Source organism: Arvicanthis niloticus, chromosome 1 (genome assembly GCF_011762505.2).
Source record: "Arvicanthis niloticus isolate mArvNil1 chromosome 1, mArvNil1.pat.X, whole genome shotgun sequence".
Taxonomy (NCBI): domain Eukaryota; kingdom Metazoa; phylum Chordata; class Mammalia; order Rodentia; family Muridae; genus Arvicanthis; species Arvicanthis niloticus.
Window position 1 is genome coordinate 81,542,423 of NC_047658.1, and position 24,126 is coordinate 81,566,548.

General features: G+C 42.7%; 1 protein-coding gene across 1 annotated transcript in view; it reads left to right on the top strand.

The window, feature by feature from the left end:
* The window catches only part of Spon1 (spondin 1), a 266,493-nt gene that overhangs the window by 107,549 nt on the left and 134,818 nt on the right, over window positions 1-24,126 (top strand). Inside the window, exons 4-5 of the mRNA XM_034509559.2 lie at window positions 9,364-9,437; window positions 17,388-17,510. Of these exons, the coding sequence (XP_034365450.1) occupies window positions 9,364-9,437; window positions 17,388-17,510 (197 nt within the window). The remainder of the gene's footprint in view (window positions 1-9,363; window positions 9,438-17,387; window positions 17,511-24,126) is intronic.

The following is a 24,126-nucleotide window of genomic DNA, read 5'->3' on the forward strand; positions in this document are numbered from 1 at the left end:
CTGGCTCCAGCCTAGAATTGGTTTACAGGCTGACATACCCTTTTGCCACTATCCAGTGTAGCCTTTCTTTAATTTCCTTGGGAATTTTTCTGTTATACAGATCCAACAAAAATGCCGTAGGCTTCTTATCTATTTTATCACTGGAAGTACCGTGACTGATTAGCCAGTCGCAGAGGTCCATATGAATCATGCCACCAGGAAAATCTCGTTGCCTCTGCTGCCCATTATAGGTTACACCATTATGGAAATTGCTTTGTCTGTACTGCCCATTGTGATAACTACAGTCACCTTTGGCAATTCAGTGCTGCCACCTGGCCTCTGCTCCTTTTGGATCCAATTAAACCCTTTGCATTTAATTCATCCAACTAAGCATCATGTCTCCATTCCTAAGGTCTGGCACCAGGAAGAGGGCAACAACCAAGCCCTTCAGATGTGCTAGGGCCCCTCTCACCATTTTGCATCTTATAGGATTAGTGAAGGGCGTGGCTTCTGGGCCTTTCCATTGTGGAGGTTTTATGCAGAGTATCCAGTCTCGAATTGCAGTTTAAATGAGCCTGAAAAGTCTTTCATCAACACTAAACCAAGGAATATCAGGCATCTCCAACTCCTCAGTTTGCCAGCCATCTTTTGACAAATCCTTCAGCCAACCATTTAAACTTTTGACACCCCCCCCCTTTTTTTTAACTGCCTAAGCTTCCAAATTAAGCCTAGAATCTCTACTCAGAGGATCCATATCAATAAACCCAGCCTGATCCAATTTTATGTTCCTTCCACCATCTCACACCCTTAAAATCTATCCCAATAAATATTCCCCAGACTTCTGCTTGAATGAATTAGCAAACTCAGTCAGCTCCTTAGTATGTAACTGGTGCACCTCCTCATAGATTATACTTTCTGCCTCGGCTCTAGGAACCTGCTTAGCCTTAAGTCTAATTATAGGTCTAGAGGTGACTGTCGGTGGGCCCTGAAGGACATCAGTATTGTCTTACCTGTCATTTCCTTCAGAGAAAGTCACTGCTGGTTTAGCAGACAATGAAGGATGGATTTCCTCAGTCAAAGGTGGGGAAGGCAATATTAGGGGGTGGGCTGTGAGTACATCTTCTGCTAAGGGTGGAAACACTACTTCCTCAGGTGAGATAAATCCCTGATAATGTGTGGGTTGAAAGTTGTCAGCTTTGAAGTGATGTGTGGGTCCTCCCACACATCTCCATCCAAAGTTACAGGATCCCATTCTTTACTAATTAATGTCCTTCAACCACTGATACCCTTCAAGGCAGAGACTTGAATTTTCACTGTAACTCAGCCAACCTTATAATGAGAGTTTGGGTTGGTTTTCCTCTGCTTGAGCTCCTGGAGCTACTGGAGACAAGAGTCTCTTCCAGGGCACACTTAGAAACCTTTAGACTGTTTATGTTCATCTGGAGCCAGCCAGTTTTACCACGTGAGTTCATTGTTGTCCTTCACTGCAGGCTGAGATGCTAGAATTTGGTTAATGTTTATCATGGAGCCCATTCTTTTCTTGGCAAGTTTATCCAGAGATGCTAGGAGCCACCAACCAGCACCAACCATTTTCCTTATTTTTCCACAAATTGTCAAAATTTTTATATACAGTTACCAAGTTCCTTGCCTCTTACAGTTGGTAAATCATAATACCAAAATGCATTTGTCTCCTTAGGTTTGTAAAATAATTTACACCATGAACTTTCAGTACTCTCCAAGCTTCTGAGAGAGGCTTCCGTAACTGGAGGTGTCAGCAGATTGGAAAGCCTATTCCAGATACTTTAAGAATTCATCTTTATACTTCTGTTGCTCTAGAACCACTTAGTCAGGGTTCTTCAGATAGACATAACTGAAAGAATACCTATCTACCTATATCTATATATACATATATATGTATAGAGGGGGTGTATTTATTAGAATGGCTTACAGGCTTTGGTCCAACTAGTCCAATAGCTGTCTACCAATACAAGGACCAATAATCCATTAGTTATTAAGTCCATGAGGCTGGATGTCTCAGCTTATCTTCAATATACACCAGAATCCTAAAGAACCAGCCTCTAACAACAGTGAAGGAATGGACTTGCCGTGTTCTCTAAAACGTGGTATAAGAAGGCGTGGTCCATATGAAAGGTGCGTCTTTCTACCTCAAAAGATCTAGATAAAAGTGGGACATTCCCATTATATTCCCAAAATCTCTCAAAGGTGTACCCAGCCATTTGGGTTTCAGTTAATTCTAGATATAGTCAGTTGACAACAAAGGATATCTTGCTCACTCTTTTTTTTTTTTCCCCCAGACTCAGTAAGATATTTGCCCTCATGATAGGGCATAGCATTTAAATTCTGTTTCCTATTCTGATTTGCTCTTCTAGTGCTGTGATAAAACACCATGACTAAGAGCATCTTGGAAAGAAAGGGTTAAATTTATCTTATACTTCCAGGTCACAGTTCACCCTGATAAGGGGAAAGAACTCAAGGCAGGAACCAGCTGCTGCTTACTGGCTTACTCCCTCTGGTTTGCTCAATTAGATCTCTTATAAACACCCAGGGCCACCTGACGGGGGTGATTCCACCCACAATGGGTTGGGCCTTTTTATATTAATCATTAGTCAAGAAAATGGCTCTGCTACCACCCCACTTGCCTACAAGTCAATCTGATTGAGGGTGCTTTTTCCCCACTGCAGTTCCATTTTCCTGAGTGACGCTAGTTTGTGTCGAGTCAACAAAACCCGAATCAGCATGCTATGCTAGTCTCTGAATCTATTTTTTGTGACCCCCCTAAGCGAAAATTATGACCTTACCATTTGGCAGTCAGGTAATTCTTGTTTTCTTGTAGACAGAGCCTTGAAACTATGTTTTCACGTTTCTTCTCCCCTTAATACATTATCGTGGGCTTCCAGAACATATGCTAACTCCAGGATATTCTGAAGTCAAGTAAAAGGCTGGTAAGAGTCTATACAACGGCATGAGCCCAGATTCTGGGAAGTGAGGCCATGCTCAAGTTAACACTGGGCATCTTCGTGAAGGAAGATAATGCAGCAGCCTCAGCATGGCCCAGACTGCCTCCACAATGGCTCCATACTTACTCCTTGGTCTTTTCACATCTGCTCCTTTACTGGTAAAATGAAATAAATTTTGCTGAGTATACACCGAACCACCTCCATGGAAAACATCCCCGAGATCACAGAGAAATTTTATAAAGTATTCCAAGAAATATCCAGTAAAAGAAAATTTACTGGAATTGGGGAGAAGGTTGGCAAATGCCATCTGGAGAGAAAAAAAAAAAAAAAGCCCAAGTTTCATTTGGCCACCTGTTATCTCCCTGAAGCAGCTCACTGAGGGAGCTCCCACAGGGCCCCTCCCTCCACAGCAGAACCAGACCTGATATCAAGGATAATAATAGAGATTTCTTATTAAGGATGGGCCAGGAATTTTGTCAAGGGCTGGCTAGTTAACAATAGCGGTTAACTAGTTAACTAGTTAGCAATGGCTACCACTACTGAATGCAACATACTGCAATAGGACCTTCCAGAAATTGTCTGCACATGGCAATGAACAAGCCACAGAGGTACCAGGTATACATTTTAAAGTCGTTTCAATAATGTTATCTCCCAAGTCCATCAGTTTCTGAGATCTTTCTCTGTCAGCTCTTTTCAACACCAGACAGCAAACCCACATCATATCAAATTCTAACCTTACCCAAGTAGGCAACTACCCCAAGGAAAAAGAATATCGAATGAATAAACCCTTTAGACAGAAGACAATCAAACACTTACAGGATTGGGAATGATGTTCCTGGAAATGTTCACTACAGTTGTTAAACGAAAAGTTTGGAAATGATTGGTGAATTACTTAGGACTTCCGTACCCAAAAGTTTGAAATGCTTTGGTGTGCTACCAAGAAATTTAATTTAGATTTCTTTAACATGCTCTCTCCTGATAAGCGAGCATTCAGTATATAAATGGGATGCAGCTTGACTGCCAAACTGCAACACAGAATGGAGAAGATTTGTCATTTTGAAATGCTAAGGGAGTTCTTACTAACAGCTTTCTCATCTTGTAAAACTATTATTTTTCTGAACCATAATATGATTTATAAGCCTCAGCTGAATTTTATACTTTTGATGGGAATTGTCTCAAAGTAAAAAAATGCATTTTCTCAGAATATAAAATTCTCTTAGGAGCTGACCAAATGAGGGATAAAGTGAAACAATTTCTACAAGTAAGAGGATCAAGGGCTTGGTCCCTGCAAACACACTGTTTGTGAGAATATTTTGTCTTCCTCAGCGGTCCTGGCTCATTTGGACTTCCCAGGGTGACTCCAACCACCCAAATGCCACAGTGCTGTCCTAGATCCAGTGCCCTCCATGTACCCTCAGGTCCCCTCAGACCTTTGCCAAGTTAGAAGTCCCTATTTCCAACACCCACTAAACTAGATCGCCCTCACACTTTACAGCCCAATACTTTCAGATACTCATCTTCTTCACAACCGTTTCTTTTCACTGAATCCTAATACTGAAACAATGGCAAAATCTATAGTGATTTTAAGTCCCAGCTCTCAAGAAGTTTGTGATGCAGCACAGGAATCAGGAAAAGAACAAGCAGTCGCTTCATGGGTTAGTAAGTGCTGTGCTCAGGGCATCCCAAGATCTCTGGCTCTCCTACGAAAGGCGCTCAGTCAGGGAATCAGTCTGAAAGAAGGAATGTCCTGGTTGGGTATGAACTGGGTAACTGAAAAGTAGGTGTGTGTGTGTGTGTGTGTGTGTGTGTGTGTGTGTGTGTGTATGTATATATACACACATATATAACATATATGTATAACATACATATATATATAAGTATATATACACATATATATTACATAAATACATATGTACATACATATACATGTACCCTCTCCTCAATTTAAAGGCAACATGAGATCAAGGACTTCAGAAACAGATGGCGACAGCTTTAGCACAAACCTCCCATATCTTCATGAGTCTTACCTGTAAAATAAGAGAACACAGACTTTTATCTCAAATCCAGCAGAAATCAAGAACATTTCAGACTAAATTAGTGCCTAGATATTTGTAGTTGTAACTTACCCTTTTGAAGCAATGAAGTGACATTTTGCTACAGAACACTGACATGCTTAATTACAGGGGTATCAGTGGCACACACTGTATTTCTAGTATCTGAAAATGCCTGTATCAAAAGATACATCAATCTCAAGCATGTCAAACTGGAAAATATTAAATGTAAGTAATATTAAATATACAAATATCTGCATATACAGGTACATATAGCATAATATAACATATGGTATATAAGACTATATATGTACATACATACTATATATAATATATATATATATACTCTTACATATATTATATGTATCTTATATTTTTATTTTATTTTAATATATATTGTCTTCTAAATACAAACTGGCACATGACCAAGAGTACAAATATGACAAAGATAATTATATTTTTTAGGTTTTTTTTTTTAATTTATACATCTGAGTGTTTTGCCTGTATGTATGTCTGTGTACCACTTTTATGCCCAAAGCTGCAGAGGCCAGAAGAGGGCATCAGGTACCCTGTAACTGGAGTTACCAACATTTGTGAGCCACCATGTGGGTGCTGAAAACTGATCCTGGGTCTTCTGTAAGTACAGCAAGTGCTCTTAACTACTGAGCCATCTCCCCTCCCCAGACCATGTGTTTTGGTTTTTAAGCTTGTGGCTTTATTCATTTATTTATTTATGTAACTAGGTGGTGCCAGGGATGGAGTCTCATGCATGCTAAACAAGTGCTCTGTTGCTGAGCTATATCCCAGCTCCCAGGTTATGTTTTGTTAGTGGCGGTAATGGTGGGTTTTTAAATTTATTTTATTTGTATGTGTGTATGCATGTGTACATCTGTGTATACATGTGTTGTATATGTGTCCATGAGTGTGTGTGTGTGTGTGTGTGTGTGTGTGTGTGTGTGTGTGGTGCAGATGCCTGTGGAGGCTACAAGAGTGTACCAAGTTCCCTGGAGCAGGAATTACATGCAGTTGTGACCTGCCTGACATGGGTCTGAGGTCTGACTTTGGGTTCTCTGAAAGTACACAAGTGCTCTTAGCTGCTGAGACAACTCTCCATTCCTGTGTTTTGTTTTGTTTAAGATAAAGATTGTTTTTTAAGAGGGAGTAAGAAAGCTTACATTTTATATAGTCTCAAGGGGTGAAAAACCTGGAGAGCTTATAGAAAATATACAGCTTCTACTTGTGGTCTCTATAAATTTTTAGTCGTATTTTTCTATAGTTAGGGGTAAGTACTATTTGTGCCCATGCTTGGAAATAATTGATTTTACCATTGTCCTCTTCACAGGAAACTGAAAGCATCCAGGGCATTTTTTTTGCAGATGCTTGCAAAGGTTGATTATGGGTATTCAGCTAAGATGGAATAACATGAGAATTCTGGAGCTTGAGGAGCTTGGCATGCAGTGGTGACAAATAAGACTGAGGGTGTTTTGAGGGAGCCATAAAAAGCTTTCCACGCCATGTTAGTAAATCATCCTGGTGTGATCTGGACATAAAATATCTTCTCTTAGCTCCCATGTGTGCTAGAGTGCTATATTGGGAGGCCATGGAACATCAGGCTTAAGGTTCATAGCCCTGCCTTGCTTCCTGACCCATTGAGATGCAAGCTTGTGGATACTGTGCTCCGGCCAGGGCAGAGACCTACATATCCATGCCTTACCTGCCATTACGTCTGCCATGATGAACTGTGTTCCCTCCAACTGTGAGCTGCACAGACTGTTCTTCTTTCAAGTTATTCTGTGTCAGGTAGTTTTCCTAAGCAATGAGAGAAGAATCCGTCTCAGTTAGGTTTTCTATTGCCATGATAAAACACCATGACCAAAAGCATCTTGGGGAGGAAAGGACTTGTTCCATCTTGCAGCTTAGTCTATCTTGAAATGGAGTCAGAGCAGGAACTTGGAGGCAGGAACTGATGCAGAGGCATGAAGAAGTGCTGCTTACTGGCTTGCTCCTCGTGGCTTGCTCAGCCCACCTATTCTTATAGCCTGCAATGCCACCAGCCAGGAGTGAGCCGCTCCCCTCATCAATAAAGAAAATGCACTATGAAGCGTGTCCTACAGGCCAGTCTGTTGGGGGTGTTTTCTCAATGTAGGTTCTCTCTTTCAAAATGACTCTACTTGTGTCCAGTTGACATAAAACTAGCCAGCAGAAAAACCAATGTCCCTGTAGTCCAGTCCTTCTCAAATATTTATTGGAAGAGAGCTTTATTGAAATAAAGCTTGGTTTACATAGGGCCTCTATACCACGTGACTCACTCCAACCTATTGTCACACGTTGGCCCAAGTACCCTTTTGAAAGAGCAGATTTGGTCATCTCAGTCCTGAGTCATGTCTCTCAAAGACATCTATCAAATTTTGAGTGAAAGGGCATTTCCCAGCAGGCCCTTGGTCATGTGATGATGGGCTCACTTACCTCCCTTCTCTCCTCATATCATCTCCTTGACTTTCCACTCTTAACGTCCTCCAGTAAGCCCATGTCTCCCCTGCTTCAAGGATTTTATAAACACCGCCCTTTCCTTTTCTTCTCTCTTCTAACTGCCTGGTTAGTGCCTGCTCTTCCAATCTCAGCTGAGCTATTATTTCTCAGAGAAGCATTTCCCAACTTGGTCAGGTCTCCCTTCTGCACTCTGTAGATGTTTCCATGGTAGCACTCAATCACTGTTAGCTATGGGTTTGATTATTTTATGCTTCCCCCTCCTGTGATATGAACTTTGGACATGAGCTGAGTGGCCCCATCTCTGTTGTTCATAATGGCCCTGGTACCCTCCTCAGTGCCAGCCACTAAACATGCCCTCTGGCAATCATTTTTTGGTAAAAAATGTGTCCATAAATACTACAAGAAGACAAAGGAAGGAAGGCAGCTTCTGTGGTTGGTGTGAGGAATGAAGCCTTCCACTGAACCAGAACTGTGGATCTTAGGCTCGTCCTAGGAGGTCTACGCTCCCACAAGGGTCCCTCAGGCACAGGAGAGAAGTACCCTGACAAGTACTACTGTAGGTAGCAGAGTGCTCTGAAGAACAAGAGGGTTTGCTATTTGGTTTTGAAGTAGAGATGGCTATTACTCTCTTGGCCTGAGGGAACTTTCCCACTTAATGGTCAAGAGAACAGATAAAATGATCAAAGTCGTTTTGTGTAGACAGGAAGCATATTTCATTTACTTATTTCAACATCTTGTCTCTCTTGGGTAGGGAAAGACTGTAAAAGACATCTGTAAAGCTGGCCTGAATTGTATTCTTTTGTGCAAAACTGGATGTAGCATAGACATTTCTTTGGAAAGTCATCTTGGCCTTTGCCCAGACCATTGGGGAAATTGTCTCTACTCAGTACAGATCCCCACAGAGAACATGGGCCAGTTCCTAGGTCTGGAATCATGGGAGTTATTCAGTGTGGTCAGCTCTAATGGAGTCAGGGATGCCTTTATCTGTTAAATAGGGTGAATCGAAGTGAAAATTACCTTTTGATTGAGCAGCATTGCTGAAGAAAATCAATAGAAATGGCTCGAGATTTATCGGCAGCAGCTCAATTTTAAGTGTTGTAGACTCTTAAATTGCTGGAACACTGGGTTTCAGGATCCATCCTTCTCAAGGCCAGTGGAAAATTAACAAGAGGGTGAGTTAAGGGAGAAACTGCATGTCTGTTCTATCCCAAAGGAAAAAGGAAATGTGTGCTGACCAAAGCTAAGCCATTTGCAACCTCAAAATATGCATTCTAAACTTTTAGAGCCCACGTCTGACGTGTTTAAGAGAGAGAGAGACCGCAGCTGACGTTGTCTTTGTTCAGAGTGTAGGAGATGGTTTTGTCTAGACTTTCAGGAATGATATAGAATGACATTTTTAGAACAAATCAAAAAAAAAAAAAGTAGTTTTAGGTTCCTCTTTTCCCTTTAGGAAAAGGATTTGACATGCTTCTGAAATCTGAATGTGGTGCATCTATAAATGATGGCCTTCATCATTTAATAGGAAGAGGAAGGGAAAATGAGCCATTGGGAAAAGATGCTGAAAATGCCCTTGGTTTACTTTCTTACTGCAATAGCGGTGCCATCAATAGTAATCCAGCATCTAATGGGGAGAGGGTGGCTTCTAGGCACGTGCTGGGCTGTTGACATACATTTTCTGACGATTCTCAGGGTAACACCATGGGGCAGATATTGCTTGTCTGCTCATGGATGAAGACAGAAGCACACAGAGCTGGGAGAACAGCATACAGAGCCACCAAACCATGGGTGGCTAAGCAAGGACTGTGTTGACTGTCCCTCTAAACCTGCCACTCTCACCGCTGTGTTGATGTCTTCTTTCCCCACAGGGCCAGCATTGTACAGAAACGCATTATTTATTTTCAAGATGAGGGCTCCCTGACCAAGAAGCTGTGTGAACAGGGTAAGAACATACAGACGTGGGGGAGAGGGGGCGGAAGAATGGGGGAATTTTTCAGGATAAGCATGGCTGCAGGAATTCAGGCAATGGGGCTTTCTGAGTTCCCCTGGGCTCTGCCTCCTCACCTAGCTCTGATTTTTAATCTGGCTGTGTGCTATGGATAATTGGATCTGCCTTAAGCTCTAATTACTCGGCTTGATTCCCTGGGTAGGAGATAATGTGCCTTATATTGGTGCTGTCTTCTTATTTTTGTGAAACAGTGATTATTCTGAAGAGGTTCCTTGGAATAATTCACAGGACTTAATTAAGGAATGCACAGTTGTGTACCTTTAAAAAGCCTATGGTGGCTCTCTGGAATAACCACCCTTCAGAACTTGCATGGTATCTGAGTAATATGGGGGATTTTTCTCAAAAAAAAAAAAAAAATCAGTAGAAGAAAGAAGTGTCATGGGTTGAAGGGTAGGGGACACTAACCTTGTGATTTTACCACATCCAAGTCTCTGGTCCTCAGACTGCAAGTTCATAAACATCCTTTCCTTAGATAGAAATATTCTAATCAATGTCTTTTTTTCTGGTGCTAGGAATCAAATCTGGTGCCTTGTGCATGCTATCTAAGCACTTTAGCACTGAGCTACACCCTGCCTGGGACTGAAACATCCTAATAAAGTAGACTGGGTGTTTACAGGAGGGGCCTGGGCTCAGATTAGGCCTGGCTTAGATCTGCTTCTGTTGCACAGCCCGCCCTCCCCCCACACACACCCTGTGACTTAATAAGGCTAGGAAATGGCTCAGTGAGTAAGCTCTCACCATGAAACTGCAAGGGCTTGAGTTCAGAGCCCCAGACTCCACATAAAGTTGGACATGGAGCTTCAACTCTGCAATTCCATCATCCATCTGTAACATATGAGATAGAAGCAGAAGTGCTCCCAGGGCAGCTAGCCTGACATCTACAGGTTGAAAACAACAAAAGAACCTGTTCCCAGCAAGATAAAATGTAAGGACCGGACGTCTGAGATTGCCTGACCCCCCACAGAGGTGCCAAGGCACACCTGCATTCACACATACAAGATCAAATGTGCTGTGCATGCACGCACGCGCGCGCGCGCGCGTGTGTGTGTGTGTGTGTGTGTGTGTGTGTGTGTGTGTGTGTGTACGTGTACGTGCATGGTAGCTATTGCTGTCTATGTTCAAATGCTTGTTCATTAATCTGCTGTGAAAAATAAGACTTTAAACATCTGAACTGGTTTAGAAGTTATTAGGTAACCCAATGAGAACAGAAAACTTTCTATAATTATACAGCTTAGCCATCTCATTTCTATTCATTTTTGCAGAATTTTTATTTGCCTTTCCAGCAATTAGTCTTTTCAGAAGGAATAATCCTCTCCAAGTATAGCAAACCGTAAACTACTAAGAAAGGTTGGAGAGAGGTCTACTGGGGAAATAATAATAATTGCTAATAATTTTGAGTGCTTGCTACATGACGGGCACTATTCTAAACACCTTCTATTGCTTAATTATGTAATCTATACTGTAGCCCTGTATGGTAAAGGCTATTGGATCAACCATAGTGCAGTTGAAGAGCCTGAGGTAGAGTTAAATAGTTATTTACAACCAGCAGCGGAGAGTAGGGAGGGCACCGGGCGTCCATGCCTTGAACCACTGCCCCTGTCAATGCTGCTTCCTCTGTGGGCAGCCACTGGCCCTGTCAGTGCTGCTTCCTCTGTGAGCAGCCACTGCCCCTGTCAGTGCTGCATCTTCTGTGGGCAGCCACTGCCCCTGTCAGTGCTGCATCCTCTGTGGGCAGCCACTGCCCCTGATGATGCTGCATCCTCTGTGGGCAGCCACTGCTCCTGTCAATGCTGCATCCTCTGTAGGCAGCCACTGCCTCTGTGGATACTGCATCCCCTGTGAGTAGGACTTTGCAGCCCTGTCTGTATCAGAGCAATGCACTGTCTTCTTGTAAAAGGGCTAGAGTGAAATGTTATGTAGAATTTTATGGAAACAGTTGAATGCTTGGCATCAGGGTGGGAGCTCTGGACCCTCTGGCCAAGGCCCTTGCTAAGTTCTTAGTGTGCATCACTAGGGATGGGGCGAGGTCTTCCCTCCAAGCCCTTTAGCTCATAAATGGTTCTGTTAGCTTTTTTTCCAAACAAGGAGCATCTCCACTCTTTAGGCTTTTGTTTTTTTTTAATATAAGTAATTTTATTTTATTTATTTTATGTATATGAATACATTGTTGCTCTCTTAAGACACACCAGAAGAGGGCATCTCATCCTATTACAGATGGTTGTGAGCCACCATGTCATTGCTGGGAATTGAACTCAGGACCTCTGGAAGAGCAGTCAGTGCTCTTAACTGCTGAGCCATCTCTCCAGCCCCTAGGCTCTTGTTTCTTAAATAACAGTTTCATTCCTTACCCTCTTTCCACGAAAGTATACTCAGTTCCCATGAGCTGGACTCAAGGGTGTTCTGACTCACACATAGGCTACATCTTAATCTTCCCTGTAGGTATCTAGGCTCCTCATTCACTGTGGTGTGGTTCTGTTAGTTGGACTGGCAGAGCCAGGCTTATTTCCAGAATCTGAAAGTTCTTAGGAGACACTTCACAGACAGCCCATGTTTGACAATACCCCTTTCCTGGAGCCTTCGTACTGATCTTAGGAAGCCTTGTCTAAGCTGTGCATGTGCTAACATCCAGTGGGCACAGTGATAATGAAATAGTGTGGTGTGTCTCTAGTTGGTTCTTTCAGGCTGAACTCTTAGAAAAATGGCTAATCACACTATCGATGCAAAGACTCCTGCAGACTTGGACTGAAAAGGCCCAACAAGTCCTCATGCTCTTGGGTTTTGTGAGCTTATAGATGATCCCTGGAATCAGCAGACCCATGAGAAAATTAACATCAGAATGATCACATTAAGAAAACTATTTAAACATAAGCAGAGCAGAGGGATTTTTAATGTATTTAATCACTTAGCGAACGCCAGCTTTTCATCAAAGTCTCTATGTGCCTTGCTTTCTCATTGAATCAAATCAAATGTTAGGAAAATAAATAATAGAACTTGGGACTATCATTTATTGCCCCAATTATAACCATTCCTCCATAGGTGATGAAATATAGCCACAAGGATAAAAAGCAGTGAGCAACAGTGTGTGTGTGTGTGTGTGTGTGTGTGTGTGTGTGTGTGTGTGTGTGGTGTGTACATATGTGCACATCTGTATGTGTAAATATGGGCACTGTTCCATGTACATATAAGGTCAAAAGACAACCTTGGATGTCAGTCTTTACCTTTCTTTGTTATTATTACATGGGTCCCAGGGATTCAAACTCTGGTCTTCAAGCTTGCATGGTAAGCACCTTTACCCACTGATCCATCTCTCCAGCCTGTGATTTTTAAAAGCAACATAAATATGAAACTACTTGCAATTAAAAAATAGAGAAATATCACTTATTCCAAAAGGTGACCTGCAACAGATAAATGGTCACACACGGGCACACCATGTCACAAACAGAAGGGGAATGGCAGAGGAGGATGGGAGGAGAGAAAATCAGAGAAGAGAGAATAGAAGCAGAAGACAGAAAATGAAAAGGTGAGAGAGGAAAAAGAGAGCTGAGGAGCTGGCTCAGTCTGGAAAGCACTTGTCTTGTGAGCATGAGGACCCAAGTACAACCTCGAGCCCCAGAAGACACACAAAGGCAGGGTGTGATGGATAGCACTTGTGAGCCCACCACTGGAGAGGTGAAGGCAGATGGGTCATAAAGCTCCCCTCCCAGCCAGCCTGCCCAGCCTATTTGGCAAGTTACAGGCTAGTTAGAGACCCTGTCTCAAAAACAAGGTATACTGGGGCAAGAGAGATGGCTCAGGATTTCAGAACATATGCTGCTCTTGCAGAGGACCCAAGTCCATTCCCAACACCTTTGTGGATATCCCAGAACCACTTGTTACTCCAGCTCACAGGATCTACCACCCTCTTCTCACCACCATGGGCACATTCACTCACATGCAAACACCCACTTTATAGACACACACATGTATGCAGAATTTTAACTTTTAAAATTCTTTTAAAAGCTATAAAACAAGATGAATGTCCACTGAGGAATGAGAGCTAAGATTGTCCTCTGGCTTTCATACTTGTGAGTACACTTCTACACTGGTACCTACACACACAGATGCATGCACACACATACACACACACACACACATGCACATCTGTGAACACACACATGCATGCACTCACACACACTCATACACACATATGCATGTGCACACACACTCTCACACATGCTCGCACATCTGTGAACACACACATGTGCACATATAAAAAGAGAGAAGGAAAATGGGGATGAAAAGGGGGAGACCTGAGAACCTCAGAAGAGAATTTCAAAAGTTAACAAACTCAAGATAGAAATGAGGAGAAAGATGGGTTGTGATAGAAGTGGCAGAGGTGGTACACTCAAAATGTGGGAAGGTGAGGCAGAAGGATTGTGAGTTCAAGACTACCCTGGGCTATACAGTGAAACTCAGTTTTAAAAAAGAAAACAGGTACTGGGTATGTTTGGCGATACAGTAGTGGCCTAAAACATACAAGAGCATGGATTTGATCCCCAGTACTGCACAAAATAAATGAAAATAAATCTGGGTATGGTATCCCACACCTTTAATTCAAGCATTTAGGAAATAGAGGCAGGCAGATCTCTGACCAGACTCATCTATATAGTAAGTTCAAAGACAGCCAAGGATACATATTGAGACCCTGTCTCAAAAAACATGTGTGTGGAAACCCTGTCTTGAAAAACCAAAAAAAAAAAAAAAAAAAAGGGGGTGGGGGTGGGTGGGTGGGTGTGTGGGTGTGTGTAAGAAATGAAAGAAAGAGAAACTGAGAACTGAGGTCACACTCCAGGATGAGGTTATCTGGCTTAGCAGCCCAGCTGTGGCACTATGGGAGAATGTTGGTGCTTACCATCACTGCCTTTTAAAAGCCTGCTTTGTTGGCGAGAGCCTGTCCTTGGTAGGAAACAGTTCACTTTTCAAACCTAAAAATTTAACTTTTACATGGAAGCTTATTCTCCAAAGGTTGTTATATATTCATTTCTGTAAAGGCCTTCACAGTATCTTCAACTTTGCTATCTAAATCTAAAAGCCCTTTTGATAAAGTAAAGCTCCCAACTGGTCTTATTTTGGGTCTTCTGGACTTTGTTGCTGCCTCATTTAACAGCACCTGGTCTTTACGATCGAAATCCCAGCATGTATCTCTCAGATCCAAAGCCTCTTTTCAAAGCTAATTTAGAATTTTTTTTTTTTTAAACAATGCAGCTCAGCATCACAGGACTGTGAAAAAGAACCAGATCTTCTGGTACAAGCTACCTATCCTAAAATGTGTTCTTACTAGGTGAAGTGTGTTCTTACTGTCCAAGTGGCTGACACAGGAATCAAGTCCAGGTTCTATGCGCAAGTGGTAGTGGGCAGCTTGCTCCCAGGCAGACAGCAGTCTAGTCTCTGCCAGTGATTCCTGCTTTGGGTGGCTGCAGCCTTCTCCTTTGAGCTTCTTAGAAGTTTCTTAAATCTGTAGGAAGGGTTTTGTTTTGTTTATGTACTTTTCTTCATTTAGAAAAAGCAAAATAGAAATCATTTTCGGTTTTGCTAGGTATCATTTGTGCAGACCTATCTAGAATGAGTCTTTCCTGCAATGATTGAATTCAGAGTGAGGTCACAGGCTCTGGACCAAAAGGGTCCTGGATCCCACTTCTGTCTGCATGGCTTCACGGACCTGCTTCTCCATTCAGAAGTAAACTTGGTCAAGTCACCCAGCCAGCTTCTTCCTTTTAACAATCTGCAATCTGCAAAACAGGGATGTCTTAGTTACTTTACTGTTGCTGTAATAAAATACCCTGGCAGAAACAACAGAAAGAACAAAGGGTTTATTTTAGTCTTCACTTCAGGGGGATATAATCCACCAAGGCAGTGGAGACATGGTGGCAGGAGCAGGAGGCTGACTTGTCAGAAATACACCTACAAAGAGAGCACAGGAAATGATGTTGGGCTGTATCGCCTCAAGGCCCACCCCCAATGCCCCACTTTCTTCAGCAAGGTTCCATCTCCAAAAGGTTCCATGACCTTCCTAGATAGCATCGCCATCTGGGACCAAGTGTCGGAACACTTGGTGTTGGCCCATAGAAGATACTTCACGTTGAAACCTCCAGGGATAACCAAAGCACTTCCAAGGACAGTATACGGAATGGAAGCAGCACATACAAAAGACTCAGTACATCTCTGTGCCGTCTCATACTTTGTCTCCATCCCCAAACTCTCTTCTCCCCATCATTGACTTTGTATGTTCAAGCCCAGCAAGCTCAGCAAATTCCTAAAGAGATTGAAAATTGCTGTTTCTGACGTGCAAAATGGCTTCCATCCCCTTGGTCGCCACTCTTTTGTACAATATCTAAGGAAAAAAATGTCCAACTTGCAAAAAGGGAAGATTGATGTTAACAGCTGGGAGAGCTACAGAAAATGCAGTTGCAGTAAGTGGCATCTGTAGGCATTGTCCCTTCTCAGAGGCAGCCGAGCAGCCTGAGAGCACTAAGGCAGTTAGAGCTGTGGCTTTAACAATCAGAAATGCTGAATTTATTCATGCAATCTCTCTTTCCCTACTTATCAGCTACTCACAGCTAAAAATGGGGGTGGAGAGGGAATCTTAAGTTTTTCCTGGCTGCTTCTACACTCAGAAGGAAACTTGAACTTGTGAACACATTTGCAATACCCCCACCCCCATTCCCAGTAAGTCTTTGAAAGCATGCTAAGAGATAATGTGACTGTGTAAGAGTCCCCTCCTCAGTCTAATGCTCTCCCAACTGAGCTGTTTAGACACTGTGTCTATTTATCTTTGATTCTGCTCCTGGCAATTGTTTAAAGAAAAGTAATAAAGATTCTAGATTTGTTTTCAGATTCAAAAAAAAAAAAAAAACCCTCCTCTTAATATCCAGCATTGTTTAAGTCCCTACCTCTGTGATTCTCAACCTGTGAGTCGAGACCCCTTTGGGGTTATATCTCAGATATGCTGTACATCAGATATTTATATTACAATTCATAATGGTAGCAAAACTACAGTTAAAAAGTAGCAGTGAAAATAATGTCATGGATGAGGGTCACCACCACGTGAGGAACTGTATCAGAGCATCACAGAGTTAGGAAGGCTGAGAACCATTCTATCTGCTCTGAGGGTCACCACAGCATGAGGAACTGTATCAGAGCATCACAGAGCTAACTCTAAGGTTGACAACCGCTCTATCTGCTCTCATTGATCTCCTTAAATCCACCCCTGTCTCTGCTCTGGTCCAGCATTTTGGGCCCTCAAAAGTACTTCTTGGAAAAATAGATGCATGTTTCTCTTACAAATCTAGTAGAGAGATGCTACTGTGGAAGGGATGGGGAGGATACCAGGATACCGAGGAAAGGGCTAGAGAGGCAGCTCAGTGGTTTAAAGCATTTGCTGCTCTTGATGATGACCCTGGTTTGGTTCCTAGCACCTATATCAGGTGTCTTACAACCATCTGTAACTCCAGCTCTAGGTAATCTGACACCCTCCTCTGGTGTTCAAAGGCACCTGCATACACATGGCACTCTCTCACACAGGCAGACACAGACACACAGACACACAGACACACACACACACACACACACACACTTTAAAATGAAAAGAATAGCTGAGTGAAAGTCTTGGTTCCATAGAACACCTCAGATTGCAGAGCAAGAACTTTAAATCTTTTGTTTGCAAACTATATATTCATAGTTGAGAAATAAAAAAATCCATAGCAATCCAAGAGCTGGTCTTGAGTCTTACAAATCAATGCAGCTGAACTACATCTTCTTTATGCAGGGATTAGGGATAAGACAAGCTGCTGCAAGGCTGTCTTTTACGAGGTCCCATCTGCTTTCTAACTTGACTTCCTGTTCCAGATCCTACACTTGATGGGGTGACAGACAGACCAATCCTAGACTGCTGCGCCTGTGGAACCGCCAAGTACAGACTCACGTTTTATGGGAACTGGTCCGAGAAGACTCATCCGAAGGATTACCCTCGTGAGTACAGCAGCTACTTTATGGGTCAGGGGAAGCACATTACTAAGGCTCCATCTGATCATGGGACACATTAGCTGAGCTGTATCAGGCCTGCTCGTTAGTATCCACTGATTTGTGAAACTTGCACCCCAAGAAAGCAAATTCATGAATACACACACAGACATAATCCTGGTATACTTTTAGATTCTTTGTATGACAATGTCCTACCAGTTTTATCTGTGACTCTTTTATCTTCAAGCCAAGCATTTTGTAGCCTCGGTTCTCCTCAAACAGCTATACCCATGTTACAGAACAGACTGTTGTTAGAGATGACTGGCCAAGGGATTCTCTTGACTCCAGAGACAGTGTGGCAGTTACCCAGTACCCTTAACCATAGTAACTCAGTACCCTCAACCACAGTGTCAGTCATCAATCAATATATAATATCCCTGCTGAATCCAGATGTCACTGTCGAATGCCACATGACCCCAGAGTCAGAGCAGCTGATAACAATGCACAGGAGTTGTCGGAGGCCTCAAAGTCTCTATGTGAGGAAAATGTCCTAAAATAGGACACTCTCCAACTCTTTTTAGTCAGACAGCTATCTCAACAAATTTGTACCGAGCAGGCATTCTCCTAAGTCCTTAAAAATATGACAGTGAGCAGGAGAAAAGATTCTATGCAGGGTCCCATGCCATTTAGAGACTGTGGGGAGATAGACACCAATCAAATAATCACATGGAATTTGTTGCTGTGAGTGGTGGGCTGACACACACAATATTAAGTATGTTTACTGATGGCATACCCTTGAATTGGAAAATAGCCGGCTTTATGTATAAACTCCCTGAAGATCCGAGAAGTCACCATTTGTCCAGAGTCAAGTGTGCAATGCCCTGCCTTTGCTTTATGTTTCCTTTTAGACTTGGGAGGGCCCATTCTCTGTAGCCTTGGGAGGCAGAATGGCTGTGGGTGGCATTGGCCATATTGTGTCTGAGAATGATCTGTTTTGTTCTTAGGAGTTTATTTCACTCTGAAGTTACCACAGCTGGGAAGAACCACAGAAAATGGGAGAGGAGATTAAAAGGAGGGATCGGGGCCAGGTCTCCAAAGGCAAAGGGAAAAGGGTGCATGGTAGGGACTTAAGTAGACCCCGGGTATATCAGAACCTCCCTGGTGCCCAAACAGCCCACCCAAAGGGAACTCCAGCATTCCTGGCCAGATCAAGAGGCTTGTTATTTAATTTAACTTTCATGAAGTTGAAATTTAGGAACTTAAGAGCCTCTGGCTAAGGCAGTCCTTGGACTCTGGGATTCAGCCTGCTCTAGTCTCAGCTGCATGGGAGACCCTTGTGAATAAACTTAGCCTTTCTGCCTGGGAGGGGGCCCTTAGAACCTGAACACTAGAAAAAAAAGTCCTACAGTGTCCCCACTAACAGGAGAAAATGGCTGGACCATTACTCACCTTTTGTGATCCTAAGGAGTTTTCTCATTTCTGTTTGGCCACTGTTGTCTCCCAGAATTTAGGTGGTTGGAATGGCACCAAATCATTGTTTCTGGGCCTCAGGGGAAAAACCACATACAAACCTACAGAGAGTTTCTGTGATGCTGTTGAGAACTTAATAAACACAGCAGGCCTGTGTTCCTGATCCCTGGGATTGTCCCATTGTCGGGTGTCACAATCACAGCCAGGATGTGCCCTAATTTTTCTGTCGGGAAACCTTAATCTTCAAACACAGAATAGCATTTACCACATTGTGTTGGGGTTGTTTCTTCTGGAAGTTTTTTCCCCACAGACTGGGAACTCCTTTGGGATAATAGCTATGATCTACTCATCTTTGTCTTTGTCCCTGCACATGCCTGGTACCCTCCTGAGAATTAGGTGGTGACTGTGGACCACACCTGTTACCATCTGGGAGGCAGGTATCTAGCTAACACTGGGTCACGATGCCCAATACTGATCAGGGAATTCGCCAGACTGTCCTTGCAGGGCAACGGGTAAACCTGGGTAATTGAAGGACTGAGCCACTGGGAAGGACACAGGCAGTGGCAAAGATGGTGTCTACTAATCTAAGCTGCAGGGATAATTCTGTCTCGATAACCAGTCCTGTTGGCAGCCTAGAGAAGCTTCCTGACAACAAACTGTCAAGTGCCAAGTCCCTTGTCTCTTTTTAATTAGTCATCCAAAATGTCACTTTCCAAGAAGGGATCTTGGGACAGAGGCTCTTAGCCCCTTCAGTCTCTGCATCCTTTTAACATGTTTAAGACTCACCGAGAGATCAACATACTTATGTTAAATCGCTCAGTGTTTCCCTTAGCTGAGAAATTTTTAATTACTTATTGATTTTAAGTAACATAGCAATAATAAATATATTGTATGTTTGATAAATTTGTCACATGCTAACATGAAAACATATATTTTATGAAAATGACTGTGTTAGCCAAAGAAAGTAGTTGTGAAAAGGGTGTCCTTGTCACCTGGACTGGCACTCACTTTTGTTTCTGCATTCAACCTAGTGATTTACATCTTTGATAGAAGTACGTGAAGAAAATCCTAGCCTACATGCATGTGTAACTAGACAAAGAAAGGGTGTTTGGGGGCATTGGAGAGATTGTTCAGTGGTTAAGGATACTTGCTCCTCTCACCGAAGCCCTGAGTTTGATTCCATACACTCACACCCAACAATTTCTAACCCTAGTTTCCAGGGATCTGCCACCTTCTGCTGGTCTCTGCACCTGCACACATGTGGTACGCATGCAGATGAGCAGGTATACACACATACACACACATAAATAATTTTAAAAATTGTTTTCATAATCTTTCCAGATACTTACAGAAAATCTCTTGTACTATACCACAAACTACTTCAAAGTCTACAAATAGCAGAGTTTTGTTAAGTCAAGTTACAATGTAGACTATGGAATTGTGCCAATAGATTTGTATGCTGTGACTAAAATTCACCGCTTATCTTCCTCATTGGATGGATCTTTTACAAACAAATGCTTGTGTAGCCCGGATGCTGACCATATGGGAAACATGGGCCTTTTGAGAATCACAGATCATCCAAATGCCAACACTTCACAATAAACAGTATCAAAATCATATCCATTCCCAGGGGACAGAGCCCATCAGGAAAGTGATGGAAAACTGGGAAGCTGTCAAGTTCATAGAAATGGCTACAAGTTTCCCAAGATTCTGGGTTTTGCTTGAACACTCAGATTTTATTATTGGCATCAGATACTGTCAGTTGTTTTCCTTGAAGTGACAGACTGACTTCATTGTTTGAGAAAAATGTCTGCCGTATTCCCAAGTCTGAAGAACCACAATTTGCCTGTCATTTGTTCTTTCAAGTAAAAATGATGTTTTATGAATGTGCAAAGTGGCTAGTGTGACTTGCACCTCAGAGAGTCACTAAGTGCGTTTACTGAGGACAACCAGAGTGCTCCAGTCCATAGAGCAGAGCTGCTTTGCATTTTTTATTGCTTTTTACATTCTGAAATTAGTCACTCTGAATAACAAGGTGTGCATTTATCAGTCGAAACTTCAAATGACTCATTTTTCTGTTACGTGAAGGATACTCATGCAAAATTGAGCCTTTTGTTGTCCACTGTGTGCTTGTGACCCTGAGGAAGACATCAGCTATTAACACAGGCAAGGCTATGGCCTTGGCCCATCTTCAATGGCAGTATCAACACACTACAGCAAGCAAATGTCTTTGTTTTGTGATAAAATAGTTTTAATCACTCAGATTCCCTGAAAAGATCTCAGGGTTCTCAGGAGTTTGTGGGTCACACTTTGGTAACCTCTGCAATGGGATAAGAAAGCAAACTTGGAGTATTCAACCCTTGGGTGTCTTTGAGTAACTTACCTTTGAGGCTCACAAGGACTGCTACATGGGGGACTGAACAGCACCATGTCCACTCAGCTGCTACCCACAGTCACCATGTCCCTTCAGCCATAGTGAACCATGTCTTCAGGTGTCTCTTCTCAACCATCGTACAAAATGCTTTGTTCCAAATGCTGCTTCTGGGGTTTTCTTCTTAGGAGAAGTCTGCATTCCTCTTTCTGAGAAGGGCTAGATGTGGCAAAACAGAAATGGAGGGCAGAGAAGGGACCAAATAGCTTCAGGCATTCCTCTTCTCTGGTGCTATCAAAATCTCTGCTGGACATCTGGAAACTGTGGAATTCTTCCCAAACCCTCCCAAACAAGAAGCTCTTGAGATACATTTTAAGGTTAGACCATGTAAGTTTTGCCTCCTAATTCTGTAGGTAAAAAGGTCTTGACACACAAGAAAGTAGCATTACACACTCAGATGGCCGGAGAAGATATGAACCAAAATCAAAGCTTAGACAAGATAATTCTCATTTTCCTTCCCTTGGGGTCTATCATGAAGCAGTCAATAGTTGGAGAATGTCTGAACCAAAACTAAAGCTGAGATCCAAGTGCGTTCCTCTTGCCTTCCCTTGGGGGCTGTCATGAGGGGAATCGCTCCTCTATCTTCTGCAGTCAAATTAAACAACTAATGCAGAAAGCATCGTCCAATGTGAAGTCAATGGATACTAAGCTCTGTGCCATCCCACCTGCTGCTCTGTAGACAGCCAGACTTAGAAGCCAGAGAGAACATTCCAGGTTTGTTGAGCTTGAATGCATTGCTGAGACCTACTTCAAGCTCTGTGGTGTCTGTCTGAGGCATTGCCAGAATGCCACTCCCAACTGTGGGAACCGTGGGAGGCACTGCCTCCCAGGAACAAGGTAACCAGGCCCATAAGGATGCCTTGAGGGCCGGACATGTGCCCAATCTTCACAGAGCTTCCGACAGATGCTAAGCATCTCCTATCACTAGCTCTCAGAGGGATCTGGGCTCTTGAGAAATGCCTTCATCCTGTAGGCAGCTTGTCATCTCCCAATGCCTTCCTCCACTTTGTACATAGCATCATTTAATACTATTACAACTATTGGAGAATATTTTCCTATATCCAGTTTTTAATTTGATGACACATTGGCTAAAATATTAATATGGCCACTGGGAAATACAACCTATATATTTGAAGTTAATTTTACAGTGACATTCAGCCATCTTCTCCACTGGGCCACTTGCTTAAAAACAATTATGTCCATGGGGGATGGAGAGGTGGCTCAATGGTTAAGAGCATTGGCTGCTCTTCCAGAGGACCTGTGTTAATTCCAGCAACCACACAGCAGCTCACAACTGTCTGTAATTCCAGTTCTAGGGTACCTGGCACACTCATGCAGACATACATGCAGGCAAAACACCAATGTACATAAAATAAAAATATGTAAGTCATTTTAAAAATTATTATTTCCAACCCCATGAAAAACTACCAGACTAGTGCTAACTTGATGACTTAATATTTTCATCCTTTTGTTCATCTAGTTATATGCAAAGTTTCTTCATCATATTCAACTCATTGAATCATGGTTTTATGATTAATTTTTTTTCTCATAGTTATGAGTCCCAACCTTGTCTTACTTCAGACAAGTGATCTCACTATTCTTGTATCAGCCACTAAGGTAATGTCAGGACTCCTGAAAACAGAGAAAGCATCGAAATTAAAAACCACATATAAATAAGATAATAATAGTCCACCATTACTACCCTCAACTTCTTCATATGTCCATGCAGGAGCAAGTAGTTTCTGGGTTTTGGATCTTTTTAATCTGATGTTAATCTCAAGTCAACTAGTTGTTACTTACCCATGTCTATTAGAAACTGATAGTTGGTAGAGGGAGGGACCCCAAGGAAGAGTTGGAGGAGGGGTTATAGGCGCCAGAGGGGTCAAGGACACCAGGAGAACATGGCCCACAGAATCAACTAAGCAGGGCTCATAAGGGCTCACAGAGAGTGAAGTGGCAATCAGGGAGCCTGCATGGGCCTGACCTAGAACCTTTACAGATATGTAATGGTTGTTTAGCTTGGTGTTCTTGTGGGGCTCCTGACAGTAGGAGCAGGGGGCTGGCTTTGAGTCTTTTGCCCGTCCTTAGGACCTTTTTTCCTCCTACTGGGTTGCCTCACCCAGCCTTGATATGAGGATTTGGCCTAGTCTTATTGTATCTTGTTATGCCATGTTTGGTTGATATCCCTGACAGACCTGCTCTTTTCTGTCTGATGGAAGATGGAGGAGCAGCGAATCTGAGGCAGAGGGCAGACGGGGAGGGGGTAGGGGGAGTAGGGACCTGGAGGAGTGGAGGGAGGGGAGCTTCTGGTCGGCATGTATTGTAATGAGAGAAAACTAAAGAAAAAAGAGAAAAGTTGATAGTTGGAAAGAGTCACCCACACACACTTAGTGATTTTTTTTCATAAATTCTTCTTCTCCAATTTCCTCGTTGGTTGTTGGCATAAATGAGTTCTTTTGTGTCTAGTTTTAGAATTTTTCTTCTTTCCTTAACAATCACTCATTTTGCACAGGTCTTCCCAGTCCTTATCAGACAACCATGATAGAGGGGAAGCTCTTCCTCCTTTATTTCCTGAGTAATCTGGATTGCTTTTATCTAATAGGCCTTGTTAGCAACTTAAATAATGGCATTGTTATCTCTCTCCTAATTTGCATACATCTGCTTTTACGCATCCTAGTATCGCCTGTGTCATTTGGATGGCCCTTTTGTGCTGTTAGTGAACTT